At 37.1% G+C, this 26,974-nt stretch overlaps 1 protein-coding gene across 3 annotated transcripts in view; it reads left to right on the top strand.

The window, feature by feature from the left end:
- TBL1XR1 (TBL1X receptor 1) overlaps positions 1-26,974 on the top strand; it is a 170,271-nt gene that overhangs the window by 130,219 nt on the left and 13,078 nt on the right. For all 3 annotated transcript variants that reach the window (XM_044251818.1, XM_044251816.1, XM_044251817.1), the window contains 9 exons: positions 10,597-10,742; positions 12,338-12,560; positions 13,281-13,413; positions 13,983-14,124; positions 16,650-16,713; positions 16,805-16,902; positions 18,305-18,365; positions 26,336-26,457; positions 26,595-26,669. In XM_044251818.1, the coding sequence (XP_044107753.1) occupies positions 12,395-12,560; positions 13,281-13,413; positions 13,983-14,124; positions 16,650-16,713; positions 16,805-16,902; positions 18,305-18,365; positions 26,336-26,457; positions 26,595-26,669 (861 nt within the window). In that variant the 5' untranslated portion in view covers positions 10,597-10,742; positions 12,338-12,394. The remainder of the gene's footprint in view (positions 1-10,596; positions 10,743-12,337; positions 12,561-13,280; positions 13,414-13,982; positions 14,125-16,649; positions 16,714-16,804; positions 16,903-18,304; positions 18,366-26,335; positions 26,458-26,594; positions 26,670-26,974) is intronic.

Genomic DNA, 26,974 nt, shown 5'->3' with positions numbered 1-26,974 from the left:
GATTAAGCAAGAAAATGTAAAAATAGAAGAGGGAAAACGTGGGGTGGATGGGATACAGGACCTGGGGAACATTGACTGCACTGGTGCACGCAGATTGTTAGCAGGACTTCTTACCACTTGGAAGTTGAAAATAAGCTGGAGAGGTTGAATTTTAGAAATCATACAAGTTGGAATGTTGTAGTAGTAAGTTGAGGCATAGTGTTTGTGTAAAAGGGTAACTGTGTTTGGCTCATTTGAGGGAGGTCAGAAAGCTGGAAGTAGGAACTGAGCCCTCAGTTTTGACTTTGAAATGATAGTTATTCTTCTGATAGGGCTTAGTCATTATCCTTTCCTACGCAGGGAGTGCACACGCCCCTGTTTGCTGAGCTTTTGCCAGCTGTGCTCCAGTTCTGAGCTTTGCTGTCCCCTGGGGTTTCCTAGTCGCAGGCACCATCGCTGCTTCTCTCTGGCCTGAAAGAGCTGAGAAAATGATGGCTAATGAGGGCAGAAAAGGAGAAACTAAAAGCAGCCAACTAAGGCAGAATAATTTATTCTGAAGCTTTGAAATGAGTGCATCTTGTTTTGTTTTGTTTTTCTTTTTTCTTTTTCAGCTGGTCAGCTGGTATTGAAGGCAGATCCTAAAATGATATCCATTGAATATTTTGAGCAAGATTAAAATGATTAATAAAGTGGAAAAAGTAGTGATCTGACCTAGTGATTATTAACATATATAAGACAGATGCACATGCCTTAGTATTGTTACTTGGTAACTTTGGCCAAAATTGAAAGAATTGTTAGGTTAAAAGGAACTCCTGCTTTTTCTGCCTTTGAATCTGACTGCCATTTGAGCCAGAGCTTTGAGACCTCGGACACAAAAGTAGACCATGCTGTGAAGGGCCAGTAGAGTAGATGAGAAATGTATGTAATTGCTTGTAGGTGTATTGTAAAGGCAACTGCTTAGGTTGAATCACAAGAAACTGTTGTTTCTGGAAACAGTTGGAATAACTCAGCAGCATCCTGTAGTTCAGCCTATGCTGAGATGAAATGAGACAAGGTGAAGGTAGAAATGCTCAGATTTTGTTAGCAAACAGAAGCCTATAAATTGTTGTGTGATGTTGCCACCAAAAAAAAAAAAAGAAAAGAAAAGAAAAAAAGAAAAGAAAATACAGCAAGTAGAAGAGGCAGTAAAATAATACCCTGGAGTAATTTTTGTAAGACTGTCCAGTGGTTAAATATTATCAGAAGTCTTCTTGAAGTTACTAATGTTCTCAGAGAAAATCCTTTGAAATTCCACGTTTTAAAGTGTTCTATGTTGTAGTAAATAAAAATAAAGCAAGAATTATATTTTTTAAAAAAACTGTGTGGTACACTGCTGCTTATCATAATAAGTCCTTTATTTTTTACTTACATAGTAAATCCTTAATTTTTTACTGTATTCTTAGTTGTGCTTTGTGTATTTAGAAAGGTTTATATTTTATAGTGTACCCATCATGAAGTGCGATGTTAAGCCACATCTCTGAAAATGTGAACATCAGTCCCTTTATTAAATGTGTAACTTGCTATTTACGTTACTATTTACATGGGGGAAAATCAGGTTCAACTAATGACATTTGACTTATGTTAGTTTTTCTAGGAATGCAACTTGCCATAAATTTTAAGAACCGTGTATACCAGAGTTCTAGTTGATCCTCTGACTACCTGCATCAGAATCACTTAGAGAATGGCGAGTGTGGTTCAGGAATCTGCATTTTACAAATGTCCCAGGTGTTTCTTGGGTATATAAAGTTTGAAAAGTTTGAAAGCCACTGGTCCATATTAGTTCTAGGACAATTAGAACTTGGTAAGAAAGTTGACATCAGGTATATAGCATGTTCACAGGATGTTGAAAGAAAAATTATATTTGGTAGCTATTTGAGATAAAGTAGGAAGCATGAAGTGTACAAATTGAGATTGGGGTGTGAGCATATCTCCTACTAAGATTAGGGAGGTGCCACTAAAAGTGGTGTATTTGTATTTATAGGCAGGATTTTATAGGAATGATGGGGCATGTTTATATCATAAAGGATACCATGAGACATTCATTTGAAGTTACTTCCAGAAGTAGGAGATGGGAAAGAGTTTAGGAAATTGATAGTTCTGCCAGCTCAGACCAGGTTTCAGATAGAGCTCAGAATCTGGCCATCTCAGCACTTGGTGACTTATTCCTTCTTGATTCTGATCTCTAATTATATATAAAATTGGCCATTTTGCAAGTAACTTGATTTTGGAATAGAGTAATTCCTTTTCTGGGTGTATTGTGGTGTATTTTGGAGTACTTAATTAGATTAGGAGATAGGAAGAAAAGAAGTACTCATGACAAAGAAAATACCTGTGAAAAGACCTTCACAAGACTTTTTTTTTTTTTTTAATTTAAAGATTTTATTTATTTATTTGACAGACAGAGATCACAAGTAGGCAGAGAGAGAGACAGAGAAGCAGGCTCCCTGCTGAGCAGAGAGCCCTATGCGGGACTTGATCCCAGGACCCTGGGATCATGACCTGAGCTAAAGGCAGAGGCTTTAACCCACTGAGCCACATAGGCGCCCCGAAGAGAGAGTGGGAAGCAAACTCCCTGATGAGCCGAGAGCGGATGTGTGGCTTGATCCCAGGACCCTGAGATCATGACCTGAGCCAAAGGCAGAGGCTTAACCCACTGAGCCACCCAGATGCCCCCCACAAGACTGGTTTTTAAAGACTGCCACTTCTAAGGAAAGTAAAATTTTTTCTTGCTTGTCTCATTTTCTAAAAGCCCTCAGATAGAAAGTCCAAAAAATACCTTATGAAAGTTTGTTCTTTTTTTTGATAAATATATAATTTAGAAATAATGTTTTCCAACAAGAACTTCTAATATTTGTTCCTATAAATACTGTTTAACTTGACTGGACTATGGTATCTGTCTCCAGAGAGAATAAAACTCCTTAAATTGTTTTAAATACTTGTATACCATGTGATGACCATCCTGTTACGACTATTATCAGCACTAGAAGATATTATCTATTAGAAGTCTGTCCCTCTCGCCAAATAACAGAACTTTTGATTTTTTTCTTCATCCATAAAAGTTGTTGCTTGTTCAAAAGGGGTTACATTATGATATTCAGCCTTAAATGTTTTTATAGGTCTGTTTGAAATAAGTCATCCTCCCCTACTCATTAAAACTAATTAAGAGGAAAGTATATTTATTGTAAGATGTCCTTATTAAATGTTGTAACTTAATTTTTCTCCATTTTGTCTCTAGCCAGTTACTTTAGTCATCACCATTTTGTACTTCATTGAAATAGATGTAGGCTTTCATAGGCAACAAAAATTTTCTAGGAAAGAAAATTTTTTTCTCTTTTGAGATGACTTGAAAATCGAGTGAGTGTATTTGACAGTGTAGTACTGTAAGTAATGATTGACTTGATTATTCAGTATGCTCCATTTAATTAGCATTTGCCCAAGGGCATTAATAATTTGATTGCCCTAATAACTCACATCTAGCAACCATATGCAGAATAAGCACTAAGGGGTTACTGCTAAGTTGTATGGAGCAGAACTTGATACAGTGTTAATTTTAAAAGAGGTAAGGTGGTTTTAAATTTCCCTCCCTCCCCCACCCCTTACATCACCTTTGAGTCTTCTCTTAGTTATTGAGTATTTTTTTCTAGAGAAATTGTACTGGCAGTTATTTGTGAATTTGTGCCACCTTATTTCTTGTTGCTTTGTGTAAGATGTAATTTTATTTTGCTTTAAATTGTGTATTTGGTTTGGGGGAGAATTCTCCTTTCTGTCTAAAACTATCATCTCTGACATGTATAAGAGCTCAGTAGCATTTCGTTGAATAGTGTACTTAATATTGGACGCTGTGAAACAGTTGCATTTTATGGTTGAAGACTAACTGGAAAATGCAGGAACAGTACGTCCTTATGACTGAACTGTCTTCTAGATTTTGATTCTGAATGCCATCATTTTTTTAAATCCTCATGTTTTTAGAACTAATGTTCATCTTGCCATCCAGTCTCAGTTTATGAAAAAGTGATGATGTACGTGAGCTTAAAAGTATTTGGTTCATGAAAGATCATCTTGTGTCTCCCATCCCCAGCTCTCTCCACTGTTCACAAACTGTTTCCAGCGGATGGATATTCAGTCTCTCTGAATGTAGGCCTTGCATCACCCCACTTTTTCTGAGACGGTGCTTCCTTCAGATGTTGTTATTTATGAGAGCATACACACTTAATTTAGAAATCTACACATAATTGTAGTAGGCACAGACTAACCTGAATGTTTATGTATAACATAAGATTCTGATCTGTAACACCATGGAGCCTATTTGTTGTGTTTTGTTTTGTTTTTATTTTTTTCATTTAATGATTTGGTATTAACCCCTACCTACAGTGGCTAAGAAAATGTCAGCAATCAGATGACAGTGTAGTTTCTCTTGATTGAGATAAAGGTAACGGGGCCAGATAAACATTCCTTCCTCCGTGTCTTTCTGCTGGTGCCACTTACAAACACACTTGAACAATGAACTGAATGGAGTCAGATTAAACTGGGTCTCAGTGCCACTAGCCCTGAAGCCCTGGACTGAGGAGAGTTCAGGATTGTGTATGTCCACATCTAGTATTTCTTTACATTTTTATGAGTAATTGGTCAGCTACAGAAATGCAGGTTAAGTATATATACATTTTGATTTATAATCAAATAAAATACGCAGTAACATGGATTTGTCACATATAGTTGTTGTACACACGACTAATTAACAATAAACAGCAAGTATTTGTCAAAAATCATAGTAAATTTTATACTTCCAAATCAGTTTTTCTCTTTTATAAGCTGAATGATTTTTTTTTTTTTTGCTGATAAAGGAAAATTCCTATTTACACATTACTGCTGACATGCTTGTTAAAAGATAGATGTCGTTTAGTAATTACCAAATAGAGAACTTGTTCAGTCTTACTAGTAATCTTCTTGCTAATTTTGTTCAAGGATAGCCAGCATAATAAGGGTGTAGGGAAACATAAATTGCTGATGGCACTATAGATTTGTATAATTTGGGGGCAATGCAGTTGTGCAGTTATAAAAACTTCGTTTAAAATGCCTGTGCCCCCCCAAACTTTTGAGGGAATCCATCCTAAGGAGAGAAAAATAAGTACCTGTTAAAAGCCTATACATGTAGGTATTTGAGGTAACATTCCTAAATAGTAAACACTGAGAAAATCTAAGCTATCCATAGATGAGATGAGTAATTTACTAGTTGAGTGCATTCATTGGCCAAATAGTATGATAATAAAAGTATATATATTTGATAATATAATTCATGTAGAATGTTCATGGTTATATATATTTTTAAGGACAAAATTAGGGCACAGAAGATAGCATCCCTTGTGTGTTATATTGTGTTGTATTGTGATGTGTTATATTGTGTGTTATATTGTGATGGAGGAAAACTGTGTATATAGAAAAAAAGGAAATATAAAAATATTAACAATTACACTTGGGTTTGGTATTGTAATGTTTTTACTTCTCCATGTTGTCCATTATTTTTTTTTAATAAGTACTGGGTCTAAATCTCCCAACATGCAAAATCCCCTGTGGGACTTTTTGCTCCTCCTCCTTTTCACATTGTCTAGAATCTTTTAAGCATGTTAAGTATGAACTTTTCAGAATAAACCAAAATCTGGGTCTGCAGGACACAGTTGCAAATGGATTTTGGGGACAAGGAGGTTTTGTCGTGATGGGAGCAGGGATGTAATTTTCTGGGTTGGTTTTTGTTTTTGTTTTTTACCTGAAGCTTCAGTAGGATCTTGGGTTATTAGATTTTCCTTCTGGACTGTGTCATGATAATAGTTCAGCTTTGTGTGTTGTTGGTGTTGTTGAGTCTCCCTGTAGGTCCATTTGCATATTCCTGTAGTCTGTCGGAAAGGTGAGTTGGGTTGCTCTGGACAACCAAAACCTTTTTGAGAACACAGTCGCTGTCATCCCAAGGGAATGCCTTCCCTGAAACAAGCAGTGTGCAGAAGGCAGTGGTTTTGTGACCATGTTTTTTATTTGGGAAACATGCGTAGTCTCATGGGCTCCCGAGTCACCACACCTCTCTTGCCACTGCTTGTCTTTATTCCTGAGTTACTGTATACTGAACTTCATGGTTTTTAGCCTTTCTTTCGGAATCTCTTTTCCACCTCCCAAATCTTAATCACACTAGCAAATTTGTAGAGTACTTGATTATGGAGGTATTATTACATCAGATTTGCTCTTATTCCTGGAAGAAAGGGATGCTATTTTAAGCAATCAAGCCAGTCTTTAACATCTCATAGATGTTATAGGTGAATCTCTTTTTTGCTTTCTGTACTATGTGAATCAAAAGCGTCCCTAAAAAAGTGTTTCCTGCACATGTATTTACAGATAAATGGAGATATTCTTTGGCATAACCTGGTTCAAGTTTTAGAAGGAAGATTTAAGTCATATGTTGTTTGTTTGTTTGTTTGATTTGATTCATAGGTTTTCTGGTGTGCCAGAATATATTATAGTAGAATTGCGTCCTGATTTAACAAATATTTGAGAATTAGTTAAATTAGGTAACATTCTAGGTTTCCAGAATGAAAAGACATCAACTCTTTCTTCAAGTAGCCCAGTCTAGCGTCATACACATACAAGATAACCATTCAGTGTGGTAAATACCATACATGTAACAAACGGTAGGATTAACATAGCAGAGAAAGATCATCCTCTGGGGTTGTGAAAAAAGGACTTCCCCTCCATTCAGATAGGAGGAAAGAACTTAGGAACACATTAGCTATAAAAGTGTGAGATAGCATAGCATATTCACAGTACTAAAGTACTACATGTAATTGAGAATCACTTAAATTTAATGTGTAATGGGAAGAAGAGTAGGGAGATGCATATGGAGAGATAAGTAGGGTCAGATTACAAAGGTAACTGTGTATTGTACTTAGAAGTATGGCCTTTATTAGGAGGTGCCAAAGGGATCGGGGATCAGTGAAAGTGCCCAAGTAAGGAGTGATGTGTTTGGTTTTGTTTCACAGATAATTCCCTGGCTGTAGTGTGGCAAATGGACTGGGCTGGGGTAAGAGGAACTTAGGGTAGTAACTGTAGACAACAGATGATGGGGACTGGACTCCAGATTCCAGCACTAGCAGAACAGGAAAGCTAAACTAGTATTATTATGATTTGGTGACTGGTGAAGTACCAGGAGCCAGGTTGAAAGTTAGGATGACTTTCAGGTATAATGAAGGCGGTCAGATTTCTAAGGAAAATGAAGTTTTAGGGAGGGGAGTAAGAAAAGTAGTTTTGAATATAATTTTAAGCTGCCATGTAATGCTAGGACTATAAATTGCAAAATTACAGTTGAATTCAACATTTACTAAGGCAGAGTGTTTTTAATTGTGGACCTTTTTTAGAGTAGACATTAAATGTGAAGTGTCCAAACAATGCTAATAACCCTTTCAGTGTTGTTTTCTTACTATTTGAGAGCATTGTAAGCACATCTGTGATAACTGGAGATGGATATAAGCACCTGGGATAGCTTCTCTCCTGGTCTGATAGAAAAATTCAGGATACACAACGTGCTAGCCCCCAGTCAATGTTGTTGCACCTGCTACTCTTAGGATATTCTTTTTTTTTTTTTTAAAGATTTTATTTATTTATTTGACAGAGATCACAAGCAGGCAGAGAGGCAGGCAGAGAGAGAGGAGGAAGCAGGCTCCCTGCTGAGCAGAGAGCCCGATGCGGGCCTCGATCCCAGGACCCTGAGATCATGACCTGAGCCGAAGGCAGCGGCTTAACCCACTGAGCCACCCAGGCGCCCTCTTAGGATATTCTTGAACATAAGCTTGAACTCTGTCTAATTTAAACAGGTTCTAAATGTGATGAATTTTGATTATTTAAATTATATTCATGAATTAGAAGGTTCAGAAGTCCTGGACTTTGCTAAAATTTGTAAGGCTTATGAAAGTCAAAACACCTGAAAAACATTGCTAATAAGATGTCTTAATGTTTCATGCACTATTGACACCACTTCCTAACAGCCTGAGTTGAAATAGAACAATGATGTAATCCTTTGTTTTCTGTTAGTAAATAGGAGCTTACTCTGTCTTCACTTTATCCTTGACCGTATATCAACTTAATTGTTCAGTAGGAGAAATGAAATGTAGTGGTTAACTCCATGGTCTCTGAATGAATTTAAATCCTTATCCTCTTAAAGATAATGTGGTGTATATACACAAAGGAATATTACTCAGCCATAAAAAAATGAAATCTTGCCATTTGCAATACCATGGATGGAGAGAAATAAGTCAGTGAAAGACAAATACCATATGATTTCACTCATATGTGAAATTGAAGAAACAAAACAGATGAACATAGGGGGAAAGAGACAAACCAAGAACAGACTCTTACCTGTAGAGAACAAACTGAGGATTACTGGAGGCAGGGGTGGGTGGGGGGCTGGATTAAACTGGTTATGGGTATTAAGGAGGGAATTTTGTTTTTGTTTTTGTTTTTTTGTTTTTTAAAGATTGTATTTATTTATTTGACAGAGAGAGATCACAAGTAGGCAGAGAGGCAGGCAGAGAGAGAGAGAGAGAGAGGAGGAAGCAGGCTCCCCGCCGAGCAGAGAGCCCGATGCGGGACTCGATCCCAGGACCCTGAGATCACGACCCGAGCCGAAGGCAGCGGCTTAACCCACTGAGCCACCCAGGCGCCCTGAAGGAGGGAATTTTTAATGAGCACTAGGTGTTGTATGATGTTGAATCACTAAACTGTACACCTGAAATTAATATTACACTGTATGTTAACTAACTGGAATTTAAACAAAAACTTAAAATATAAATCCTTATCCTATTAGTGGCAGTTTTCCCATCTGTTAGCTCATATTATAAAACAATAGAACTATGTATGTGTGCATAGTGGAGACCCTCCGTAAATGGTACTGTCTCTCTTGAAGTCTCTGTAAATCTCTGAGCCACTTGGCTGTTTAGCTTTTCTTCCCATTTATGATCGACTGCCATTTATGATCGATTTATTTAGGGAAGGGCATATAATTGAAAATGGGACTCTGCAGCCTCACTGCTTATGGATTTCACTGCTTTGTCTTTTACCATCTCTCCACATCCTTCCTAACCTTTAGTCTTAGCCTTCTACCCTGGCAATCTGGAATTTACTCATAATTCAAGTAGTTGAATAGGGACAATGATGCAGAATGATGCTCCTTTTCGTTGGTATATTTCTTAGTTTCATTGCTATGTCTTTTGGCCATCTCTGCGGGCTGAAAACCATAAATATGTTCAATAATTATCGTGCCTGTAGGCAAAATCATGAGTTACAATCTAAGTCTTAAAAGTAACGTCCTTTTACTTCTCACTATGGGTTGCAGGAGTAGAATGGCCAGGTGTTTCCAAGAGGGAAGGAGCCATGAGGAAAACCAACTTAGGTGGACTTTGTCTACTGACCAATTAAAATCTTTCCTAGCCACATGCTTTGTGTGAGTCCATAGTATTTTATTCTAGGCTGTTCATAAGTGTCACAAGAAGGCTGAAACTGGAAGCACAAAATGCAGCAAGAAACAGAGTTAGCACTAAAAAACTAGGATAGGCTAGGTAACAGTTATTACCTGGGTTAATCCATTTAAGACACAAGTAAGCCCATATTCATTCTGTTTACTTAGTATGGAAATTTCTTAACATTCCATATTCTATGTATAATGTGATTGAATTGTTTAAAATACATTAACGACAGGTACTGTGTAATGATAACCTCTGATGGATGTTTTAGTAAAGAGAATACACACGGATCTATCATTTTACTAGAATTTTACCTTTGAATTTGAACTTAACTTTCATAAAAAGTAAGACCGACATAAAGAGATTTTTATTATGTGTTTTGGGTTTAAGTATTTCAAATTAAAATAAAGAATTGCTGATAGAAACTACTTCAGTATTTACTTGCTACCTTTTGTTTTCTAAAGCTTTCATTTAGATGGGTTATTACTAAGTTGCAAAAAATTATGGCAAAAAATTAGTAATTTTTTGCATTTAACTCATACATACAGTGAGATTTAAGCATAAAAATTATTTTTGTTTTATAAATAAACTTTAGTTTGCTTTTTATTTCCTAAGTTAAAAAATTCTGCAAAATACTGGATTTATACTGTGTTTGATAATTTTTATGTAGAACTTCAAATACAGTACAGAATAATAAATGTCACCTTAATTTAACTTGGCCTAAATTATCTTCAGTGAAGCAATGGATTCACATGATTTCCAAACCCCCAGCTTTAAAGTTTGATGCTATTCTTTGAGGAAAATGATGTGCCATGGCTAAATTTTGTATGTACTAGAGACTTTATATGATATTTTGTGTAATTAAAGTGAAAAGGAAAATATGTAAAAGTTAATATGCTTGGATTTGGGTATTTTTGTTTGTTTGTTTGTTTGTTTGTTTGTTTTTTAAACATATTTGACCTTAGTTAACAGTCTGGGATTTTAGATGGATTGTGATTTGAAAGATTTCAGAGGTCCTTCATTTGTGTCCTATAACATGTTGTCACTAGGAAAATAAATTCTTATACCTTTTCTTTGCTTTTAGGATTTTCTCATTCAGCGTTTACCTTTGGTATAGAAAGCCATATCAGTCAGTCTAACATAAATGGTGCCCTTGTCCCACCTGCTGCATTGATTTCTATCATCCAGAAAGGTCTACAGTATGTAGAGGCAGAAGTTAGTATTAATGAGGTAAGGAAAATTTATTTCAATACAAACTCTTAAATTTGTCCTTAAATCTGCTCTCTTGTTTGTTCATTCATTATCTGACTTCAGCTTCACTAGGTTAACAGAATCAAAGACTGGTGTTCCTTATGTCACAATCAGGTTGAACGGGCAAGGCCTGTTGGCTTCGAACTGTAAGAACCATTAGTTCTAGTTTATTTCCCTTTCTAGGGTTTTATAAGTAAATAATAAGAAATAATTTTCTATAAAACAATAACATTGTGCTTTGTGTTTCTTTAAGACAACAATACTGAGAACATAATTGATAGTCTGAAAAATTACAAAACCTCAGATTATTTTGTTAGACCTGATTTTGGAAGGCAGTTTATAATTAAAGCCAACTCTTGATATTTTTGCCTATCTAATAAGATCCATGTATAGATAAATTCAGGTGTCCGCCAACTATGACCCATGAGCCAAATCCTGCCTGCTTGCCTGTTTTTACATTGGAATACAGCCACGCTCATTCACTTACATGAATTGTTTTGGCTTCTTGGGTGCTGCAGTGGCAGAGTTGAATAATTGTGATAGAGACCTTATGCTCTGCAAAACCTAAGATATTTACTGTTTGGCCTTTCACAGAAAAATTTGCAAACCCTGGTCTAGCTAAAAATTTTCATATATGGTCAGGATTTATAACACGTGGAGCTCAGAGAGATGTGCCAGGTTTTGTAATTCAGAGCACCCCATCACCCCACTGTAGGTTGTCCACCAGTTTATCATGAATCAGGCCTTACAAATGCTTATTCCTAGCTCATTTATCCAGTTTCTATTTCTGACTTGTTCTGTCTCCTTGTGCCTCCTGGAGAACTTTTTATTAATTGTGAGCTTCCTAATACCAATGAGAGGAGCTTTGGAAAATTACATCTACCCCATAAAATTAAAGCGCACCAGTCTCAGAGTTACGATGGTACTTCTTAAGTGTAGTGTGCATACGACTACCCTGGAGAGCTTGTTAAAACACGGATTCTTGAGCCCTTCCGAGATTTCCATTCCGTAGGTTTGACTGTCCATTTACAACAAGCTACAGGCTGTGATGGCAGTGCTTTCGGTCCTCAGGTCACGCTAGGAATAGCGTCAGTTAGGAGATCCTCATTGCCATTGACTGGGGCTGTGTGACTTCTGCAAGTCTTTACACCTGATTGTGCTTCTGTCTCAGCATTAGTAAAATGAGATGATTGTATGGCAGGATATCTGAAGTCTGTTTCTTGTTTCAGTATTTGAATGAAATCACAAACTTTTGAGTCCAACAAAGCTGTTTTAAAAGTTTTTAGCTGTAAAGAGGTATTTATTCTAATGTGGCACCAAGCCTCCTACCATTGTATGAACTCTTTCATATTGGTCATTGCTTTTCCCTGGAAGAATTGTGGAATCTAATTAATAAACTTTTTATAACCTGGGCCTACATTTTATTACTACTTACAATATTTTAACTTTCTCTGTGCAATATTTCACAGTATGACCTAGGTGAGGAGGAGGAAAATTGAAACAGCTCTTCACAGTTGCTTCATTCTAAATGTGTTCTCTTTCATGGTTCTTTTCTCCAAATTTTCCACATCCAGGATGGTACCTTGTTTGATGGTCGGCCAATAGAGTCTCTGTCCCTGATAGACGCCGTAATGCCTGATGTAGTACAGACAAGACAGCAAGCTTACAGGGATAAGCTCGCACAGCAGCAAGCGGCAGCTGCCGCCACCTCCACAGCTGCCACAAACCAGCAGGGGTCTGCAAAAAATGGAGAAAACACAGCAAATGGGGAGGAGAATGGAGCACATACTATAGCAAGTGAGCTGAAATAAGAATTTCTAAAAATGCCTTTGCAGAAAAAGTATTTTTCTTTATGTGGATGTCTCCTCTTCCAGATTGAAGTAACATCATCTGTTTCATTTATGCCAACTTGTTTCCCTAACTTGTATCACAATTCAGATTTTTATTCCTGAAGCTCCCCCCCCACCAAAAAAAAGCTAGTCTTACTTTCATGGATTTTATTTTCTTTACATTTTTAGAAACATTTTCTACTGTTAGATAAGTTTTATTGTTTGTATTTGATTTCTAAGGAAAATTTGTAATACTAGTCATTAACACAGTAAAACTCTGACATGGAGATATAAAGGCAACTCTCATGTTATATGAATGATATCAGCAACCCCTACTGGCAGAAAGTCAGAACAGTGTTGACATGGATTATATTTGATTCAGATCATTTTATCAGTTTAGCCTTGTTTGGCTCTAACCTTTTTGCAGTCTTTCTCACTGCCTCCCACCACCCAAACACATACTCAGGTACATCTTTTAAAAATAGTAGGGTCATATTAAACTAAAGATGGGAATTTATTTCTCATGTACAGTTATTTTCACCATTACCTGACATAGTTTAAAAAAAAAAAAAGTTGCACTGTATATTATAAAGGAGGTATGTGCGGATTAAGAATTTCCCCCGCCCCACACCCCCAGATGTTGTAATATTACCTAACTGGCATTTTCTACTTGTTTCTCATGACACAGATAATCATACTGATATGATGGAAGTGGATGGGGATGTTGAAATCCCTCCTAATAAAGCAGTTGTGTTACGGGGCCATGAATCTGAAGTTTTCATCTGTGCCTGGAACCCCGTTAGTGATCTCTTGGCATCGGGGTATGTTTCTCAAAGTGAAACTAGAATGTATTTTTTATAAAAATATCATACTGAACTATTACACATTTTATGAAAGCATTACTTACATTTCAGGTTTTTGCTGCTTTGTGGTCCTTTTTCCTCTGCAGATCTTTATTCTTCATAACACAATCTTAGAAGTTATTTTTTTAAGATTTATTTATTTTAGACACAGAGCGAGCACAAGTGGGAGAGGGAGGGGCAGAGAGAGAGTGGGGAGAATCTCACACAGACGCAGTGCTGAGCATAGATCCAACACAGGGCTTGATCTCATGACCCATGAGATGGTGACCTGAGCTGAAACCAAGAGTCAGTCGCTTAACTGACTGCGCCACGTAGGTGCCCCCGTAATCTTAGAAGGTTTAAGTAAACTTACTTCTTCAGAAGCGCCTAGGGCCCCCATAATGGAGACTAAGGAAAATACTGGAAATGGAGTTCTCTGAGAGTCTAGTTTTTATTTGCCTTATTAATAATAGTATGTAATATGTCACTTTGATTCTGGAATACTTGAGAATATCGTGAGGATTTAAAATATGTTGTATACTTTGTAGGTCTGGAGACTCAACAGCAAGAATATGGAATCTTAGTGAAAATAGCACTAGTGGCTCCACACAGTTAGTACTTAGACATTGTATACGAGAAGGAGGGCAAGATGTCCCCAGCAACAAGGATGTGACATCCCTAGATTGGAATGTGAGTATCACTATATTGTCCATGGTGAATGTAGTTCCTAATCTGCGTCACTTCTCTGAACCTCAGACTGATAGGAGGGTTTGTCCATTTGTTGAGCTGCTTTTGAGTTTCACTAATAAGAACAACGAACTAGGACTGGCCATTCTCAAATGTGGTGTTAAAAGCAAAGACTGGCCCTCTAGCATTTGAACCTTTGTCCATCTGGTGGTTGCCCACTCTCTGCTTTGTCTGCAATGTAAAGTACAGGTGTTATAATGGTACTTGCATAAATGAGGTAATAGATGAAAGGCACATACTAAGTCCTTTGATGGGGTGGGTAGGAGAAATCTCCATAATAAAAGCATGTTCTTGTTTTTCTTATCTTGTATGGACTGATGAGAACTTCACCGCTGACTACCTTTTAGGGATCATTAGTCTAGGTTACTTCCAAGCTCTGTTCTAGCCATAGGAATCTCATACTTCTCTCATTCTCTTTGTCATTCCACATCTTCCAGAGATAACTTAACTGTTCTTACTTACCAGGTTTGAGCTCCTTGTTCTTTATAAAGCTTCACCTTTTCAGTTTCAAGTACGTGATAAGCAGCTTAGTTTGTTTCCATTCCCATGATTAATATGTGGAAAATTAGCATTTTTAAAGGTCTCATATCTTTTCCTTTATTCCATGTTGCCTTTTTCCTTCCTTGTGACTTTGTATCCATTTTTTACCTGCTCTTTGTGAAGTTTAAGAAGCATCTTAGACGATTTCAGCATTCCCAAGCATTTCATGGGGTTCACCATTCTTTCCTCAGCAAGTGAACACTCTTTCCTCCTCTGGCCTCTTTTCAATAACTTCTGTGCAGCTTTCCAAAGGATCTTCCAAGTCTCTTTCCAGTGAATGAGATCTGTCTTTAAAAATGATATGTCTAGCTGAATTTCTCAGTGTCTATGAAATTTCTTCTTAAACAAATAGGGTTTGTTTTTTTTTTTTTAGTGTTCCCCTCACAAAATTTCCAGCAGTGTATTCACTCTTTCCCTCCAATGAAAATAACAATTACAAAAATGAGAAAGAGGTTTCGCACACCCACAATATTTATTGTTTGGTTGTAGGGTTAGGACTAAGAATTATCTTCTTAATGGGACCTTATTAAATTTTTAAGTCTAAGGCATTATCACCTTGATATGCTGTTTGGTTGAGAGACCATATATTAACTTAATGAGATTTACAGGTTACACTGAAAAGGATGTTTACAAATGTTTGTTTGTTGAGCTTGGTGATTCTCAACTACAAGTTACAGTCTTTAGAAGTGTGGACTTTTTAAACATACATTATTCACTATGAACTTGAATCTTCCACTAAAAAGGGAAAACATTATCCTTGATTAATGATTCTTTTCCATGACCAAAGCAAGAGCCTACGAGATATCTGATCTTTAAAGTATTCTTTTCCTACTGTGGTGGTCCATGAAGTAAGACATTTGGGGTCCAGTAGTTTAAAGGAATCTTCCCATTGTGCTGCGTCTGGAAATTATCTTTTGTTGTTGGTTTCAGCGTGGCTCCTTCTTCCTCAGATAGAACCAGATTCTGTCAGGACTGAGTCTATAACCCCTTGTACCAGCATCTGTTTTTCATTTACCTGCACAGCTAAATGGCTTGAGAGGTTTGAAAGGGGGCAGTCTTGTTTTCAGTTCCCTTTCCAAAGAGCATCACAAAAAGCACTAAGGCGGGATTTTTTTCTGTGTCTTCAGTAGTGTTTACTAATCCTAGCAGTAGTCTCTTTAACACATTCTGTAACTTGCACTTCCATAGATCTGTCCTTCTGTTGTACCATTCATCCAGGCCAGACACAGTAAGGGAATATAAGATTAGAGAAATTGGTATGGATTTCTCCTAGCAGTAAAGTAGTTCCGGGCAGTTGTACTCACTTCATTAACTATAAAGTCAGCCTACACTCTTTTATGGCTTTTTTTTTTTTTTTAATTGGTATGGATTTCATATTGAGAAAGAATTAACCAAGGAAAGAAACATTCAGTGATATTTAAATATCTGATCATCTGAAACGGCAATATTATTTGGCTCACACATGAGCTTCATTGAGACAGTAAAAGATTTAAAGGGAGGACCATATAAAATTGTCTAATCATAACAAAATGTTTTAGCCAGTTTTGCTTTTTATTCTTTTCAGTCATTATAAGATTATGATTTGGGTGTGCTTCCTAGTTGACCCCCCTACTCCCATCTTGAGTCATGTGCATCTGTGAGAATACCGTAGACCTTTGCATGTGTGTAAGGTGGTGGTTGTCCTGCTCCAAAGTAGTTCCTGCCATTTTTGAGACTTGGATATAAGGCTCCCACACTGACTAGATGCTGATTAAATTTTAGCTTCATAGCAGGGAAGGGTGTTTTGTAGGTCTTTGATACCATTCCCAGATTTTGAAGCAGAGAATGTCAAGATCTACTCTTCTTAGGGTTTAAACATGAAATAGTCAAATAACAATGAAATGCCCTTTCTGGATTATATAATTGAAGGAAGTGTGTTTCTCTGACAGAGTGAAGGTACACTTCTAGCCACTGGTTCATACGATGGATTTGCCAGAATATGGACTAAAGATGGTAAGTAAAGCATTTTTCTTTTTATATGTTTTTTGTTGATTGAAGTTATAAAGCTTGAAGAATTTTTAATGTTTTTCTTTTTGAATATTAGGTAACCTTGCTAGCACCTTGGGGCAGCATAAAGGCCCTATATTCGCATTGAAGTGGAATAAGAAAGGAAATTTCATCCTAAGTGCTGGAGTAGACAAGGTAAAAGAACTTTAAACTGAGTTTATAAAGGTTAGTGTGTTAGAGTATAACTGAAAGTAATGTTTTCTTCTGCGGCTCATATAAGCAAGAAAACATTCGTATATGGGAAATTCAGGTATGAATTCATGATGATAATAGAAATACTCTTAGATTTTCTGTCAGCTACCTCTTCAGTTTACTCATCACAATGCCATTTATCTTTTATCTTTGTGACCACTCTTCTTTGCTCAAATAATGGATGTCATACCTCCCATATTCTGCTTCCTTTCCCTAGCTTCTAGTTTATCTCAGCGTTGGAAATGGCTCTGGAGTGATTCCTTGAGAAATCTTAGAGCTGGTCAGTTAGCCGAACTCCTGCTGCTTAATTGAAAATGTGAAAAATGCAGGGTCATTGCAGTTTTTTCTACCCAACTAGACCTGGAAATAGGGGTAGATTGAAAATAAGGCCTTCTTGCTTTTTCGTTTTCTTAGGTCATCCCCTCTGTCTTAGCTCCCAAAATGAATACAGGTATAAGACAATTTTAATCCAGAAAAGTGTATGCTTGTGTGCTTGTTAACTGAGTGAGTTTTCAAAAATGAAATCGGAGAGGAAGAAAAGGGAAGAAAAATAAAGGAGTCCAGGAATAGGAGGGAAAAGTCCTATTAATAACCACTGTCACTGTATAATACTTTACATCCCCAAAATTACAAAACTAGTGGTGGGAGTGTTTAAAGGAATTGTGAATATATCCATGCAGATTTATGGGTCATACTTGGATATAATATACAAGACATTAATTTAAATACTGTCAAAATTCAAGCTGCCGATATATGTAAATGTGAGCTTTAAAAATCTTTAGTATTGAAAATTGGCTGATGACTTTATTATCCAAGAATTTGCCTCCTAATAGTTAAAAAGCTTTAAAAAAAATTGCATTAAATACATTATTGCAATTGAGTTTCTTTCTTTTTTTTTTTTTTTAAAGATTTTATTTATTTATTTGACAGAGATCACAAGTAGCCAGGCAGAGAGAGAGGGGGAAGCAGGATCCCCAGAACCCTGAGATCATGACCTGAGTCGAAGGTAGAAGCTTAACCCACTGAGCCTCCCAGGCACCTCTGCAGTTGAGTTTCTTAAGCAGTGTAATATGTCTGGTGTTCCATAGACAACTAATAATAGTTGTTGAAGGAAGTTGAAGGAAGTTGACTGATGAAAAATCACCAGGGGAAAAAAAGCAACTACTTAATAGTCATTTTCCTAAGAATGGAATATAACCTCGTTGTACTATTGGGGATAGAGTAAATGTTTAAAGTTAAATTCACCCTGACATTTCCTATTGCTTTAGCATAGTTAGGCATCTAATTTATGCACCTATGATGAGCTTCTTTTAACCTCTTAATATGTTTTTCTTTTCAATCTCAGACTACAATTATTTGGGATGCACATACTGGTGAAGCCAAGCAACAGTTTCCCTTTCATTCAGGTAAATCTTCACAATTTACATGAGAATGGGGGCTTTCTTCTGTTTTTCTAATTAAACTTTTAAAAGCCATAATTCATATAAAATCTTGAAATATCAAATATCAGTCTTGTTACTAGTCCTTTGAGGAGTTGATGTTCCATGACTTTCAGATTGTTAATTGTCAGAGGCTCATCAAACGTTTTCTGTGAAATGTACCATTAAAAAATCATTTGCAGCCTAGTGCAATTAGGTTGGTATTATCTAATGGTAAGAACGTAGATCTCTGAATCAGGAGGTCTAAGTTTGAATAGCAATTCCATCCCACTTAGCAACCTTTTAGACGGAGCAAGTCATTTAACCTCTCTGAGCCTCATTTCCTCTATCTATAAATGAAGGATAATAATTATGCCTATTTGTTATAATAATTATGCCTATTTGTTATGAGGATAAAACTAAATAATGTATATATGGAAATACTATATAAACTTTATAAACTCATACGAGTTTAGGTGGTGGTGTTTCTCATTTTGGACTCATGTTTCTAAGTCAGTCCTCCTATGTACCTGAAATTAAAAATTAGACTTGCCCAGCATTGTTGGAACTTTGGTGCCTTAAATGGGTTTCTCTTTTAAAAGATAATTTGATACTTAAATACAAAAATTCAGCCCACCTCCCAATAGTGTGCTTCTTGGTATAGAACCATGCATGCGCCAGGGTATACAACCTGATGAGTAGGGACAGCTGGATTTTAGTACCTGCTCTCTTCATGCTGTTCTCAGGAAGTTTTCCTGATGATCATTATTAAACTAGAACAAGGTGCCTAATAACTACAATTGACCCTTGAACAACACAGGTTAGAACTGTGTGGGTCCACTTACATATGTGGCTTAATTTTTTCCAATCAATACAACTGTAATACCATAAATTTATTTTCGTTTTTATTATTTTCTATCGCTTTATTATATGAGTACAGTATAAAATTCATATAACATACAAAATATATGTTAATTGACTGTTTCTGTTCATGGTAAGGCTTCCAGTCAACAATAAGCTATTAGTAGTTAAGTTTTGGGGGAATAAACAATTCACTGCGGAATTTTGGCTGCATGTGGAAGGGCCTGAACCCCTGTGCCACTCAGGAGTCAGCTAAGTTAGAGCAGTAGGACTGCCTGAGTTCACTGCTGCTTTAAAGGTTTCGTTATAGTTGGAAAGAGTTGATAACAAGGCTGATGAAATTTAACTGGTTATTTTCACATTATTGGTAACATCCTTTTCACACATAGCCATTGGCACATCGCCACCTTTAAAACTGAAACAGCTTCTGACATTCTGGCTTTTTGTCTTTTTTCTGTATAGTGTGACTAAACAAGCCAGATAAGGTACGAAGTGACCACTATGCATTGTTTGGGTAACATAAGTGTGCAACCATCATGTTAAACAGTTCAGCTTCATTAAAGCCTATCACAATAACAGGTGTTTACACATCAGTTTTTGTTTACCTGTTTTACTTCCACCTTTGTTTCTAGTCCTCTTAGGCCACTGGCTCTTCTATCCAAAAATTTCTCCTAACTGTTAGGAGTAATGCAAATTTGAAATAAATTAAGCATCTGGTACTGTTACTGACGAATATAAAACGTAAACCACCTTTGTGTTAGAGATGGTGCTTTTTGTATACAGGATCCCATTTAGTCCTGACTGCAACTTGATGAGGTCAGTGGTATTAAAGTCATTTTATAAGTAAATAAGCTTTTTACCCAGGATATTCTTTATTGCCATGCTTTTTGTTTTTTTTTTTTTTAAACAGCTTTATTGAGGTCTAATTATCATAAAATAGGCTATATATACTTAAATTGTACAAGTTGATATATTTTGACATGTACATACCATGGAAACTGTCACCACACTTCAGACGATGAATATACCTGTGAACTTCAGAAGTTTCCTCCTGCCCCTTCGTGATCTCCCCCTTCTTCCCTAGACAACTACCCATGGTCTTTCCACACTAGGAATTAGTTTACATCATGTGAATGGAATCATCCTTTTTTTGGTCTGGCTTCTTGCACTCTGAAAAATTGTTTTGCATTTGCTTTAATTGATAAATAGTTATTTGTCGTGTTGATATACCAGTTTGTTTATCCATTCACCTGTTGAAGGAAATTTGGGTTGTTTCCAGTTTGGGGGGGCTATTATAAATAAAACTGCTGTCTGTGTTCATGTACAAGTCTTTGTGTAGACTTGTGCTTTCATTTGTCCTCTGCACATGTCTAAGAATAGAATACCTACATTGTATGGGAAATAATATGTTTAACGTTAATAAACTGCTGAACTGTTTTTCCAAAGCCTACATTTTCACCAGCAATGGATATTTTAGTCCCTCCATATCCTTGCCAGCACTTGATAAGCGGTCAGTGTCATTAATTGGAGCCACTCTAATAAGTGGATATTGGTATCCCATTGTGGTTTAATTTGCATTTCCTAATGACTCAGCGATGTTGAGCATCCTGTCATGTGCTATTTACCATATATAGATCTTACTTGGTGAAGTATCTGATTAGATCTTTGGATCTTTAATTTATTGTTTTCTTCTACTGAGTGTTGGGAGTTGTTCTTGTATTCTGGATACAAGTTTATCAGGTATTTACGAATGCTGTCTTACAGTCTCTGGCTCACCTTTGCATTGTTTTAACAGCATCCCTCTGTGTCAACTCTATTTCAAAGAAAAGAAAAAGCAATAGTTTCCCTCAAAGATCAGGAGTTCTATTACTGTTGATTAGTTCTGTAAATTATTTATTTGTTCTTTTATGTATCATGCTTTCAGTGTCAATCTAATTTGCTCTTTTTTTTCTATTTGCTTGATGTGAAAGTTGAGGTCACTGATTTAAACCTTTCTGCTTTTCTATAATATGGATATTTAGTGCTATAAATTTACTTCTGATTACTACTAAGTGACATCTCTGTTGTGTAACACTCTCTTTTCCAGTAATGTGTCCTAATAATTCCAGCTGCCTAGGTCTCTGTAGATTCTCAGCTTTGTCTCTTCAGAAAATTCATTGAACTCTGCCTAGAGAGTTTCTTCTTCCCTATGCCAAGACCTGGACTTTTTTCCCCCAGATAGTAAGCTTGGGTAGTTAGAAGGTGCACACTGATGGTTGGTTCCCATTTTCTCAGGAACCTCTGTCTTTTATTGCCTGGTGTCTACTGTCTTAAACTGTTTCTCATATATTTTGTAAGTTTTCTGGTTGTTTGGGCAGGAGGAAAATTTGGTTCCTGTTACTCCATCTTGACCAGAAATGGAAGTCTGTCATGCTCTTTAAAAATTACCATATTTTAATTACTGTGCTACATTGTCTCCTATATACTCTCTTGCATAAAGCATAAATCGTGATTGCAGCTGAGTTACAGTAAGTGGCCATTTCATACCCATTAGTATGCCTAGAAGAACTAATAACGTTCATAAGAATTTGGAGAAATTAGGCCCCTCATACTTCGCTAGTAGGTTTGTACTGGTGCACTCACTCACTGTGGGAAACAGGACAGTTCCTCAAAAAGCTAAACATAGAATTACCATATCATCATCCAGCAATTCTACACCTAGGTATATATCCAAAAGATTTGAAAGCAGGGACTTGAACAGATTCTTTGTCATTGTTCATAGGAACATTATTCACAGTAGCCAAAAGGGGGAAACAGCCCAATGTCCATCAGCAGACAGATGGATAAACCAAAGGTAGTCTACACGTACAGTGATTATTCAGCCATGAAGAGGAATGAAATTCTGACATATGCTGCAACATTTATGCGCATTATACACATTATGCTAAGTGAAATGTCTGTGCAAATGTCCTTTAGACACATTATGCTGAGGGAAATAAAGCAGACACAAAGAGACGAATAGTACGATTTTACTTATTATCTAGAACAGACACATTTGTAGAGACAAAGTAAAGGTTAGAGGGTCTCAGGAGTGGGGGAAGGGGGAAACGGGGCATTATTGCTTAATGGCTACAGAGTTTCTGCTTGGGGTGATGAACAAGTGGGAAAATAGTGATGGTTGCACAACCTTGTGAACATAGTACCACTGATCATACACTTAATAAAATGACATTTTAGGTTATATATGACCACAATATTTAAAAATTTATAATAAAATATGCCCAAGCCCATTGAATTATATACTTTAAATGGATGAATTTTATATTATATTTATAATATATTTATATTTTAATAAAGCTGTTTCTTAAAAAATGCAGATGAGTAATAAATGTCTTTCTCTCCTTACTACATAGGGTCGGTTCACTTGTTACCTTTTTAAACTATGAAGGATGGAGGAGGTAACAGAAATACGTCAAAAATTGCAGGACACAAAAATTTTGATCTTAGCTCCAAGATTTTAAAAGATCGTGTAGCCCTAGGCAAATTAACTTTTCCTAGTCTCTTTTATCATGTATAAAATGAGATCAGTAATAGCGAACACACCTCTCACATACCACTTACATAAAAGTGCATTTTGTTGTGAGATGCATTACTTTCTTTTTTTAAAGTTTTTTAAGTAATCTCTGTATCCATCATGGGACTTGAACCCCAAGATCAAGAGTCTTGTTCTGGGGCGCCTGGGTGGCTCAGTGGGTTAAAGCCTGTGCCTTTGGCTCAGGTCGTGGTCCCAGGATCCTGGGATCAAGCCCCACGTCGGGCTCTCTGCTCCTTGGGGAGCCTGCTTCCTCCTTTCTCTCTCTGCCTGCCTCTCTCCCTACTTGTGATTTCTCTCTCTGTCAAAATAAATAAAATCTTTAAAAAAAAAAAAAGTCTTGTTCTGAGCCAACCAGGCATCCCATAGAGATGTATTCCTTTTCTAAAGAATTTGCATCACCTAGACTCCTTTTATTTTAGGAGTAAACAAAAAGGAGGTAGGTGTTCTTAGATTGCACCAGTTTTGTAACCACTGTATTTTATGAGCCAGGTGTATCACAAAGCATAAATCCTACAACTCATGTTGCAGCATTCCCCATCTTCCCCCAGTTAGCTTTATGTGCTCATACAGTTTTTGTTTGATTTGGAACCTAATGGTGTATTTGTTTAAGTGCCACTTTCTTAGCCTCCCATCTCATATTTTTGCAGACAGCTCTGCGTCAAATTAATATCCTGATACATTGTGACAGATTCTTGGCATTCTTCGTAGCATTTTATTATACTTCTGTTTTCTAAGTTTATTAGATTTTTCAGGCTTCCCCACCAGCACCACTTAAGACTAGAACCAATTATTTATCAAAGAAACATTTTGTTAAAATTATTTTTGAAATGATATCTTATGTAACAGTATTTAATGTCAAAATGAAAATATAGTAGGTATTGAGTCATTGAGTCAGATTCCAGTCACGAAAACAGAATCTAATCCAAGAAGGGGAATTTTTTTTTTTTTTTTAAAGATTTTATTTATTTATTTGAGAGAGACAGTGAGAGAGAGCATGAGCGAGGAGAAGGTCAGAGAGCGAAGCAGACTCCCCATGGAGCTGGGAGCCTGATGTGGGACTCGATCCCGGGACTCCAGGATCACGCCCTGAGCCGAAGGCAGTCGTCCAACCAACTGCGCCACCCAGGCGTCCCCAGGAAGGGGAATTTAGTACAAGGAAATAGTTGCAGAGGTGTTAGAAGAGTGAAAACCAGAGGACTATGAGGTAACCCAGAGTGTAACAACTGCAGAAAACCTAAGACTATAGAGAAGGCAGGATCCAGCTACCCAGTGGGAATTAGAACTGGAGAAACAAGACTGCCTGGCAGGAACAGGCATTTGGAGGAGCCGTTGCCAGGCACCCAGCCTTGAAAGAGAGAGGAGAGCAAAATTGCCTGTCTTCTCTGTTTCTTTTGACCTTGGGCTCTTGACAGTGTCTCCCACTGTCTGGATCCATCTGAAAACCAGTAGGCACAGGAGCCTGGGATATGTAATTTGCAAGAGTCCACCCACTGTGTGTAGAGCACACCAGAGCAGAGTGTGGTCAAGAACGGCCCTGAGGGCAAGCAGACCATGAACAGGACAGCCACAAATGTGCATCTGAGATGATGTGATGTGCGCAGACAGCAGTGCAGTTATATGTAGTGCTTATCAGAGTCCGCCTGCGTTTTTGTTTACTGGCTGGTTTAAGTTGGATTCTCCCAGAAGCAGACCTTGAGTCAAGCATTTGAGTGACATGATTTGTTAAGGAAGCACTCTCAGGAGAAACAAAAGAGAAACTGTAGGGATCAGGATGGGGAAGAGGGCCCCGCTCGGCCTCATCCAGGCAGGGCTTCAGAGTGTTTAGTACACCTCGAAGTTTTTCTCATCTTGAACCACATGCTAGGTTTTTTGAGTCTCCCCCTTTTCCCTCCCAAACCCAACTACATACCACCAGACATTGGGTACTAGCCATCGTTTGGGGGGGTGGGCAGGGGACTGTTGGAGGCAGCAGAACAAGGCATTTCTGAAGAAGTTTACCATGGGAGCCCGTTAGCGCCAAACACTCAGAAACTGGGACTCGGACACAGCACAGGTAGACCGGGTCTGCAAAGGAGGGAGAGCACAGACACCTCTGAAGTCATACTGCCTTAGATGGTAGTAGAACACAACCTGCTCTTCACTCTGCTTGCTTGGCTTACTTGTCTAATGGTGCTCAGAATACCTATTTGTAATAATGCTCAAAGTAAAAATAGCAGTTACTATTATGCATAGATATGTAACAGTCAGGAAGTGTGTTTCTTTTCTCTTTCCCGTAGACACAAGTTCTGACCTACTTTATTAAATGCTTTGTATCTCTAATGGGAATATAGAGCTTCACTATAACTTCCTGTTTTTCTCCTTGTCTGTGTTTGCTCTGAATGGTAAACTTGTTCTGTAAAGGGCAGAACATAACATTTTTAGGCTTTCTAAGCTGTAGAATCTCTGTTGGAGCCAGTGTGCTCTGCCCTTGTAGTGCAAGGCAGCCATGATAATATGTAACCAAATGAACTTGTCTAGGTTTTAATAAAACCTTATTATAAGGACAGTAAAATCTGAGTTTTATATGAGGTTCACATTCATAGGTCTTCTTTTGATCATGTATCTTTTGATCCTTACCCCCAGCCAAATGAAATGTAAAAACTTCTCTTGGGTATTGGGCCATAGTGTCCATACTGCCCTAAATCCCTTGGTTTTTTTGTGTGCTCCTATAGCTTAACCCTGTTACTTGCTATCATTATGTTAATCTGCATTACTAATTATAGAGAACTTTTGTACCTTGCAGCAGGGGGAAATGAAAAGAATCTCCAATCATATCGGAGCTAAAATAACTATTAATAATCAGCCAGCTTTTGAATGTCTTTTTAAATTCAATGATACAGATTTTAAGAGGTATTTGACAAGAATCAGTTAGAAGAAAATGTATTTGCGATCATATGCAATATTATCAAGTTGGGTGGATTGGAAATTATTCAACATAATATTTGTCTAACTTGTAATTTACAAAGTCTGTTTCACACACATCATCTCACTTGATCTTCACAGTATACTTGTGTATTAAGCTCAAGAGTTTTATCCCCTTTTTTAGATGAGGAAAATAGCATGAGAAGTTAAATGACTTGCTTGGGCCCCACGGTTAGGGGTGGTAGATCCAAGCCCCCTTGTCCATGGAACAGTCAAGAGAATTTTAGAAACAAAAGGAAGTATGACATCACTTTTAAAGGTTTATAAATGCAATACCAAGAATGCAGTGCTAGTAACTTACAGAGCAAGCTCTAGAAACCCTAATCTCCTGTGTTACTTTCTGTTAGGCTGTGTCTCATATAGAGACAACTAAACTGAAATTTAATATTGTGGGATTTAGATATGTTCATTTTTCAAAGTTCTATTACTGACTTAAAAATTATAAACTAAAATGCTTAAATTCCTATTAGCATACTTAATGTCCAAGCATGGTTCAAAACTAAAGCTCCTAGATTCCAGTACATGTGGAATGAACACAAACCTGGCCCTTTCTCCTTTTCAGCACCAGCACTGGATGTTGATTGGCAGAGCAACAATACCTTTGCTTCTTGTAGTACAGATATGTGCATTCATGTCTGTAAATTGGGACAAGACAGACCTATTAAAACATTCCAGGGACACACGGTGAGTAGCCTCCCCCCCTCCAAAGTGATGATGATGAATAAGTAATATTACAGAGTGGTTTTGAAGTGTGTGTGTTTAATATCCAAAGAGTAATCAGGTCTAAAAATGAAAATGTGAATATTTCCTGTTATTTTTAGAATGAAGTGAATGCTATCAAATGGGACCCAACTGGCAATCTTCTGGCCTCCTGTTCTGATGACATGACTTTGAAGGTAATTCGAATAGTGGGGAGACCAGCAGTGTCACGAAGAATGGCTGCTCTGGCCATTTTTAGATTGTTTAGAGTGTCTGTCTTAGAGTTCATTGAACACTTAAACCCTGGGGGTCAGGATTTACTTTTTAATACTTTTTAATAGTTAATCATTTTTTAAAATTTTATTTTGTGAAGTATTTCAAATGTTTAAAAAACGCAAATAAATTTTACTTAAAAATAAGACTGTTTGATAGGAATTGTGCTAAGAAACCTGCTGTCGTAAGTTGTCTTCTAGAAGATCATATACTGGTGCAATTAAAGTTT

The sequence above is a fragment of the Neovison vison genome, chromosome 6 (genome assembly GCF_020171115.1).
Source record: "Neovison vison isolate M4711 chromosome 6, ASM_NN_V1, whole genome shotgun sequence".
NCBI lineage: Eukaryota > Metazoa > Chordata > Mammalia > Carnivora > Mustelidae > Neogale > Neogale vison.
This window is presented reverse-complemented; position numbering and strand designations above follow the sequence as displayed.